General features: G+C 36.0%; 1 protein-coding gene across 2 annotated transcripts in view; it reads left to right on the top strand.

The window, feature by feature from the left end:
• The window catches only part of INSC (INSC spindle orientation adaptor protein), a 119,596-nt gene extending 111,419 nt beyond the window's left edge, over window positions 1-8,177 (top strand). Inside the window, exons 11-14 of one of the 2 annotated variants that reach the window (XM_042814863.1) lie at window positions 3,062-3,217; window positions 3,886-3,962; window positions 5,690-5,820; window positions 7,151-8,177. In XM_042814863.1, coding sequence (XP_042670797.1) covers window positions 3,062-3,217; window positions 3,886-3,962; window positions 5,690-5,818 — 362 coding nt within the window. In that variant the 3' untranslated portion in view covers window positions 5,819-5,820; window positions 7,151-8,177. Of the gene's footprint in view, window positions 1-3,061; window positions 3,218-3,885; window positions 3,963-5,689 lie in introns of both variants that reach the window. The other variant, XM_042814862.1, reaches the window with a different exon arrangement.
• Window positions 8,178-9,268: the final 1,091 nt, after the last annotated feature.

Here is a 9,268-nt window from a genome sequence, read left to right on the forward strand (position 1 = left end):
TTTTTTTTCCTGTACTCTCTAGTGAGAGATATTCAATAACTGTTTCACATACGTTGCCTTTTCTGTCCTAGAAATATCCCTTCCACAATTTTTTAAAATTAATGTTTGATAGGAGTGGCTTGGTTTTGAATCCATTTGAATCTCAAACATGGATGGAGGTGGGAAAAAGTATGTAGAAATAGATCTTGAGATAGAACTGGTCTGCTCCAAAGTACGTAGCTCTCTCTGAAAATAATGCCTTCTATTTCCTTCCATGGATAGGAAACAGGTAAAAAGACCAGAATAACACTATTTGATAGTGCAAATTTTCAGCTCCAAAACATTGATTTTCAATGCTGTCACCACCATAGCTATTCCTTCTCACCAGCGATGAACAAGAGCCTGCATGCCATGCTCATAATAATCTGCACTAGAGGAGATGACCCACTGTTTCACAGCTGCTATGATGGAGCTGTCGCTAGGAAAATGTTGCTCATGCGGTCTATCTTTCATTGGCCTGTACAGATGGAAGTCAGAAGGAGCCAACCAAATCTGAACTAAACGGTGAATGTGGTAGGACGTTCCAGCCAAGATTGGCAATGTGCTCCAGGGTCTTCAAATTGGTATGCGGCCTGGCTTTATCATGGTGCAGGAGAAAGGTTGTCTTCTTCTCTATCCTGACTGTGGAAGTTCAGGGCTTTGGCTTAATCAGTGTCATTGAAGTCAGAGTTGATAGTTTGTCTGGCTTCCAGGAAATCTAGAAGGATCATCAAAATACAGTGCTGATGTCTGTGTCTTGAACCTCTTCTTTAAAGGGAATTCATGTGTTGCCATTGCATAGTCTGCTGTTTTGACTCTGGCTTGTAGGGATGATATCATGTCTCTTCACCATTAATGGTGTATTCCAGGAAACTTTCACCACTGGTCTCATATTAATATGTCCTGACAAACTTGCATATGGTGTTTTTTCTGTTTCTCTGCAAGCATTTGTGAGACTCACCTGGTGCAAACTTTGTGACAAACCAATATTGCCACCATCATTTCCATTGCATTGAAGCCAACACTCAACTTCATACACAGTTCCCTGGTTTAATTCACCAGTTTGCCCAGATGAACTAACTGAGATGCTTTTCATGATGTGACAGCTGTGCATGTCTGTATGCAGTGTGGGTTGTCTTTCATATTACTGTCACTACTGCTGAAAAGCACCATCCACAGCCTCACTGTGCTAATATTCACTGTTTGTTCTCCATAAACATTCAGCAAGAACCAGTGAATGTCAGTGTGTGCAATTTTTTTCTGCATGGAGGAATCCAATTCCACACCTTTGTTTCATCAGGACTTTTGTGTCAGACGCCATTTTGTCAGACTGCCTTTCTGCTGCCATCAGTCACAAAGCAACAAAATGATGGGAAGGTTCAGCCTCTACTGCCACACCACCAATATTTTCCTGTGATGTTGTGAGCCAACATAATAAAATAGGAGGCACTGCTTTCAGCTGCCCTTGCAATACTGGATTTAGCTGTTTCTTGTATTTCAGTGCAAAATTTGAGTTCTGAGCACATAAATATGACTGACAAGGTTCAGACACAACTAATTTGCTTGTTGGGATCCATGTTTACAGAGAAGTAACATGCATGGAAAATTTTGCACGCCTTGGAGATAAGGAGATTGATTATTTAATTTGGGTATCTGTTTCCTTGAGCACACTAGAAACTGTTTTGTTCTTGGGAAAGGTGTTTGATCATGTTTCCACAAGTGTATAAAGATCATAAAAAGACAGTCAAGCATGAAGTGCTTTGTAGCACAGGGACATTGCTTTGAAAGAACTCCAGCAAGTTGTTGCATACTCATTATAAACTGTACTAGATCTGTGTGTGTTCACACCACTGGTGAACTGTGACTAGAAGTAATAAAAAATAAACACACAATACCAAATAGCCCCTTCTCTTTCCTAAAAGAATACAGAAGTGTTTTCTCTAATCCTCCCTCAGTGAAACATGTAATTAATGAAAGTTTGTATGTGATAAAGTTTGTGTATACACCCCTTAATGGAAATTCATACAGAAGCATTTGCCCCCTGGCTTTTCAGAAGTTGGCACTCGGCTTGTGTATAAAAGCTTATTGTATTTGCCTAATACTATGATAATTAGATGCTGGTCGAAAGCCAGACTTACACATGCACTACTGAGAAGGACTTTAAGATCTTATAGAGTCTGGATGGATTTTCTTCCCAACTTTGACTTATTTTGTATGTCAATTGATCATTATCTCGTTGTGTGATTCTGGTGCTAATTCTCCTAATTATTTATGCAAATATTCTAATGGTTAAAATCCTCTGATGCTACCTAAAGTAATCTGAATTTCCTAATGGCATATGGAGTCTAATAGCACATAATTGTCCTTACAGTTAAAATAACTTAGAAAATATAAATCAGCACAGTCTCTGGTTTTCTCCTGCTACAATGTGAGTATCTATTCCTACAGGTAAAAAAAAAAAGTTGATAAAACCATTTTACATTGTTTCTTCTGAAATGAATAGTCATCACATGGACATAGAACTTGATAATTTCCCTCATTAAGGGGATGCAGATTACTGTAAGCAGTTTGAGATGGAAGATTTTAAAGGCTTTCTTGAAATTACGTAAACTTGGAAAAAAACAACCACCACCACTTTTACTTTCTTTTAGTCAAAAGGAAAACCTGAAATATCTTCCTAATGTTTTTGAGGTTAGTGACAACCTTCAGGCTAGTTTAAATGTAATTAAGGAATATTCATCTACTTTTCACAATTTTATTTGAGTCAGTATGTATTTGAGCTGATTCCAAGCAGATTGAATGGAAAAGAAAAGAGTTAGTGCATTTTCTAGTTAAAAAATGTCTGCAGTTTCCTGGTGAAAACAAACATTCACTGATCAGATGGGCCAAAATACAGATGGCAAAATTGCAGCTCACAGTTATGTATTCTTCCTGCCCTAATCCAGTAGTGATTATATTTACCTAACTTTCTATTCCCCGTTACTATTATAAGGTGATATTTCTTGTTGGAGAGAAGTTAACAATGGCTCTTACATCCTTGTAGGTGTTCAGCTTTTAATGGAAATGCTCTTTGAGAGGTCATCTTCAGGAAATTCAGCAGAAGTTGCTGCTTGTGAGCGAGTTCAACAGAAATCTGCAGTTACACTGGCACGACTCAGCCGGGATCCTGAAGTGGCAGATGCAGCTGTAAAACTCAGCTGTAAGGATGTGTCACGGGGTTAATGGAAAACTGAAAAAGAGGGAGAAACTGTCAGCCAAGGAGAAGCTCTTTGCATTTTTTTAGCCTTACCTGGTACAGTTTGTGGGATAGGTTTCCCTATAAAATCTCTTCAGAAGGTGAGGAGGTTGTACTAAATGAACCTTTGGCTCAATTCCCAGAGGAACCTGAGGTACAGCTTCCTCTCAGTGCATTGCTGTGACAGACTGTGACAACCAACTCAAGACTACCTCCCATGCTCCTTTATTTAAAGCCTAGTGCAGGATCCAACAGTGGGCATAAAACTCAGATTCCTGCAAGCTCAGATGTGATGAATCTGATGGGAAGCCACATATTCTTTTGGATGTAGGTTTTTAAAGACATGTGGGAGAATTGATGGGGAAGAAAGAGAATCATGATTTTCATTCTGAAAGAGCAACAAAGGGTAAAAACAATGCGTTTCTTGTTTCTGATTTATGACAATCAATCATGAACTGCTAACTCCATGGAGAGTCCCCTAAGTATTTGCATAGCATTTTGCATTAGTAAACTTATCTGATAAGAGAGATAAATATTAAAGTTTATAAGGGAGAAAGACCTTTTATCCTTATTATCTCAGAAGTAATTTGTGTTTCTAAAATATTTCTCCCAATACTCTTCTGTGCTTTCAGGTATTCCTCGCCTAATTAAACTTTGCAGATCACCAACTGAAAGAAATAACAGTGATTCTGTTTTAGTAGCATGTCTGGTAGGTACCTTTTTACCATCTTCTTGTGCTTATTCTGAAATATGGATAAAATGCAGCCCTTTCAATTTCAAAATGCATAAGCATTGCAAAAACATTCTAAATTCTTGCCAGGAATTTAAGTATAATACTTTACAGTGTCAATAATTTTTCTTCTGATTGAAGATTTAGACACGTATACGTGACTTCATATTACTGAGAAATTTCACTAGAACACTTTGTAATTTAAAGTTTCAATCACTCTTAAACTTCATTCTCTGATGATGCTGTCTTTGCTGAAGTAAGTCCTGTGATCACAGAGACAGTAGCCCTTTATCTAGGTGCATGAGCACACGTGTATGTGTGTGTGAAAATATTTAAGTAAAATAGCCAGAGTCTCTATGATCCATTTTTTTCTTCTTAAGACTCTCACACAATACAGAGCTCAGCCAAGGAGTGACCAGCAGAAGGTTAACACTGCTTAAGAGAAAAATCCTTGCTGCTTGCTGGCCCCACTTGGTTATTGTTGCTTTGGTTAACACACCTAGTTTGCACATGAAAAGTTTTGTTCATTTAAGCAGAACTTATTCAGGATGAAAAAGGTTTGAATTTGGGCACAAGAAATTCTGTGGTTATTCCACATATGAGCTGAGAAGAGTGGTTAATCTTGCATGGCTGGAGCAGAGGCCATAGAATGACAGCAGCAAACTAGACGATGACTTTCCTGCTGCTCTGTCTCACTGAAGTTCACAGAATCACAGAATTGCAGGTGTTGGAGGGGACCTCAAGATGTTCAAGTCCAATCCCTTCTAAAGCAGGTATCTTACATTCACAAAACTTGTGCTGCACATTCCCTGAATTCATACCTATTTCTTGAGTTGTTACCTGCTTGTCTCAGCACTTCTGCTTCTCTTAGTGTTTTAGCAACTGCTGGATGACACTTTCTGTAAACAGGGCAAAATATTGTGCTTGAGACAGATACACTGCCTCAGGTTCGTAAATATTGGCACTAAAATCTAAGGGCTTTCACTGTTTGGTATTTTTAGCTTGGTTCTTTACCTCCTGTGCATTTTGAAGCAGGTGATTAACTCTTGTGGTAATGTAGCACTGATAAACACTGTGAGGATAGCTAATCACAACTGTCAGACTTTAGTAGCTTAAAGACAATTTTTGTTCTTGAAGAAAACCAGCCTCTGTTCAGTTGTTTCTATAGTGTTAGATTACTAAAAGGTATGAAATTATATATTCTTATCTGCTGAGAAATATTAATCTCTTAGAAAAGGAGAGGTTATAGATAATAGTATGATCAAAGGAATTTGTTATATAGTCTCATAATACGAAAAATTAGCGGTTTTGTTTGTTTCCAAGTGGTTTGACATGTCTGGTTTCTTTCTATTACGCTTTTATCTAAAAGATCTTTATTCCAGACTTTGCTTACAACTATGGTGGGAGAAGCTTACAATCAAAATGTTCTGGCTGTCATTCTTTCCTCCAGTATCCCACTATCCCTGCTTCTTGTGTCCAGGAATAATCTGCCCACAAAGAATTGTCATTTAGTGGCTGATTCTGAGGGGGAATAGTGGAGGACAGCAGTGAAAGATTAGCTTGATAAAAGAGTCCATGTAACTGAGTTGATCTGTTTTGAGCCTTGGCTGCTACTTGGAGATTGTTATAATGGATTCCTGCAATGAAGACTTTCTCAAAGCTTAAATGCATTAATGTTTTTTGTTTTGTTTTGTTTTGTTTTTTAGGCAGCGTTAAGAAGACTAGCAGTTATGAGTCCTGATCGACTTGAAGATTCAGATTTTCAGCAGTTAGTAAAGCCTAGGCTTGTGGATTCCTTCCTGCTATGCACAAATATGGAAGAGAGCTTTGTATAAATGTGAGCCAAAAGCAAGATATTCTTTGAAAAACAATCAAGATAATACTTACATAATGAGATAGTACATACTCAGTTTCACTTAGATGTAGTCCTATTGTTATTTATGACTTATTTATTTTAAGACCATGACCATGTGGCTTGTGGACAAAAGAAATACAATAAAAAAACTTATTTCTATGGTTTGTAAAGGTAAATTAAAAAAAAAAAAAAAAGCAAAACAATACAAAAACTTCCTATACTAAGGCATATTAGGAAATTTTATCATTGCAGCCTGACAATTATTGTCATATTTAGTAGAACTGAAAGAAGGTATAGAAGCCAAGAATTTGGTGCTCTTATTTTAAATGCTTGTAATGATGTCTTATTGCTGATATTTTTCTGTAGTTGGAACATTTTTCAGTTTCTTTAGCAAATGCATTAATCTGTTGCATTTGTTGCATCAAAAGAGAAATGATCCTTAAGGCTGTAAATGCATTCTTTAAAACGAACGGGATGTCGCCGTCTAAGTCCAGTTCCTTATTGTTCTATCTTTTAATAGAGTTCTGAAGATATGTAAATGAGTTTTTTTCAGAAAATTTTCGAATATTGGCTTGGCATTATGTTAAAGGGCATTTCTAAGCTGTATAAAGATGTGCTTCCTTAGAAGATATGTAAATACAGACAACTTTTATTTGCATGTAAAGAAACTAAAAGACTTATAGAAAAGTCTTCCTGAGATCAAACCTATCATAAGTGTGAGATTTAGGATCACTACACTTCAATAATCTTCCCTCCTTTCCAAGCCTTCCAAGAAGTGAAAGTGAGTACATACAGACATGTTTTTAATACTCAGTTTACTACTTCTACAAAAAATTTTGCTTGCATACGCTAAATAATTAGAACACGTAATTGCAACTTGAATTTCCATTTTCATTTTTTTAAGCTAGTCTTGTATTTATAAAGCTGTGAAACAGGACTTCCAAGAATTCTTGGAGTTGATACAAGGTGATTTTATGAGTAGAATACAAGAAAAAGAATAGAGTTGATTTTAAAAATAGATTCATCTTTTTCTTTTCATCAAGAAGCCATATGCATTTACAATTAGTCTACCAGCAATATCCTGAGTGTTTTCTACCCCAACTTTGCACAAAATGTTCTGTAAGTTATGAAAGTATATGTAATTTTTTCTTGATGACTTGCATCCATTGCTCTGGATCATTTTGTGATTGAAAACTTTATGGTGCTAGGACATATGCCAAATAAATAAGTACACTTCTTTACTGTACTTACTTCATAGATATCTTAAGCAACTTAATTCATTAAAGCTTATTTAGTATTATGTGGTTTTTAGATGACAGGCACCAGGAAATTGCTAAGCCATGTTTGCCTTCCACATTTTCTTTGTCTGAGGAATCTTCCTTGCTTCAAGCAGTGACAAATGGTAACCACCTTTTCTTATATTCTAGAATATATGTTCTAAGAAGTCTTTGCCTTAATAGTTCTTCAAGGGAAGTTTTAAAAACATTAAAAGACACACAAGAATGTCTTAAGCAACTGTTCAAAAATAAACAGTGAATCAGATGTTTCACAGATGTGATTTCCTAGTAAGAGAAGGGATGAATTCTACTTTGTGTGCATACTTTGAGGCAACTCCTTAAGTTTATGACATTGAGACATATTGTACTGCACAGCTTTCAAATTATTACTCGAGTGACTGACAACATTTTCTTCACATAGCAGAAATGTGTGTATGCTTTGAACAGTAGAATCAATATTCTTCATGTAAAACAATGAACTCAAAACTCATAGTAGGACCTTATGTTCATTTCTTATGTTGATAATCTCTAACAGAACACAATCTGTCAAAACCTGTCGCTTAACGCTGTGCTGAACATCATTCTGTTAACTGCAGCTAACATCAGAAACTATTCATTTGTACACAGGGCAGTTTGTCCCATAATAGATGATGTTAAAATCTCATGAAAAAGAAAACAAATAATTGTGGGGCATATACATTCAGAAAAGGGCGGAGATGTTCTCATGATCGTGGCAATGGAGTAGTATAGTAAAACTGGGAGCTCCAAATCCAATTTACACTGATATTACTCAGGAAAGTAGCAGTGGACTATAGATGGTTAGTGCAAATGTAACAGTCTCTCTTGTGGAAAGTATGAGCAGACTGTTGGACAGTTGTTGCTCATAGATCAGAATCATAAAACCAGGGAAATTTCAGTGCTTCCAAGGCAAAAGGCCTAATTCCTGGGCTTTCAGAAGTGCAGCTCAACTGTAAGATAGTAGCATGCTAGTGTGTGTATATATATATAGACGCAGCTTCCTGTGTATGTATACATTTATCCCTTAATCTCCTTTTTTTTATAGAGGTCGTTATAAAAGTATTTTATATATGTGTTTATATACATAAAAATAATTTGAGAGCACAATCAAATGTAGCAAAAATATATATATATATATATAATTTGGCTGCAATTGGAATTCAGAACAGTGCTTTTCAGTATTTTTTTTCTTTCAGTAATGTCAGTCTTTGAAAACAGAAAAACAAAATGAATATGTTAGGCATGGGTACGGCATCAGTTCTCATGCCAATCCATCCTGCAGTCTGAGGCAAGGATGTAAAAGCTCTGTAACCACCTGTTTATTGCTCTTGTGAGACCTGACTTTTGCAGATGATAATAGTGAATATAATAGCACTGTTCTTGATTGTGCCTTACCTAGGCAGGAAGTGCTCATTCAATTGAAAGTTCAATTAGAAATTAATGAAAAGAAATAATCTCAGATAGTTTATTGCAATCTGTTCTGTAAAACTCTTTACAGGATATATTTCTGCAATCAAAAAGACGTTATATTTTCAGTATAGTGTCAAGTAATTTAGTATCCACACATGTAAAGTAAATTAATGTAGCTATTAAGAATATGCCACTATGACCCATAACATTTTCAAGCCATTTCAAACTCGTCTCAAACAAATATTCAGTGAGCAGGCCAGTAGGAACAAAGAAGTTGACTTTGCTCTCAGGTAAACAATGTGAATCCAAATCAATTGACTTTACTACAAATACTCTCTGTCTGTAAGTATGTAGCCATAATTCTGAGCTAATTCTCTCTGTTCATTTGTATTCATATTATAAATGTGGCTGTTTACAGGAAGAAAATACACTTGAATGAATCTCATATTTGTAGTTGCAAAATATGTAATGAAAGAACCAGTTCAGAACCTCTGTCATTTAAGTGTCATTGAAACCATTTTTGCTAGGTCTGAACTTTTCATCTAAAGTTGTGCACTTTATTTTTATATATGCTAGAGTTTATGGTAAAATAGTCATCCTGCTTCCTTTCTTCTTCCTTCATTAAAAATTTAAAAGTCATTAAAAATTTGAAGTATGAAATATCCATTTCTTTAGCTGAGTTTTGGATCCCCAGTGTTTGCTTTGACTGTTATTTTCAGTTTTTT

Source organism: Centrocercus urophasianus, unplaced genomic scaffold (genome assembly GCF_019232065.1).
Source record: "Centrocercus urophasianus isolate 14NV4802_14NV808 unplaced genomic scaffold, USGS_Curo_1.0 seq_14, whole genome shotgun sequence".
NCBI lineage: Eukaryota > Metazoa > Chordata > Aves > Galliformes > Phasianidae > Centrocercus > Centrocercus urophasianus.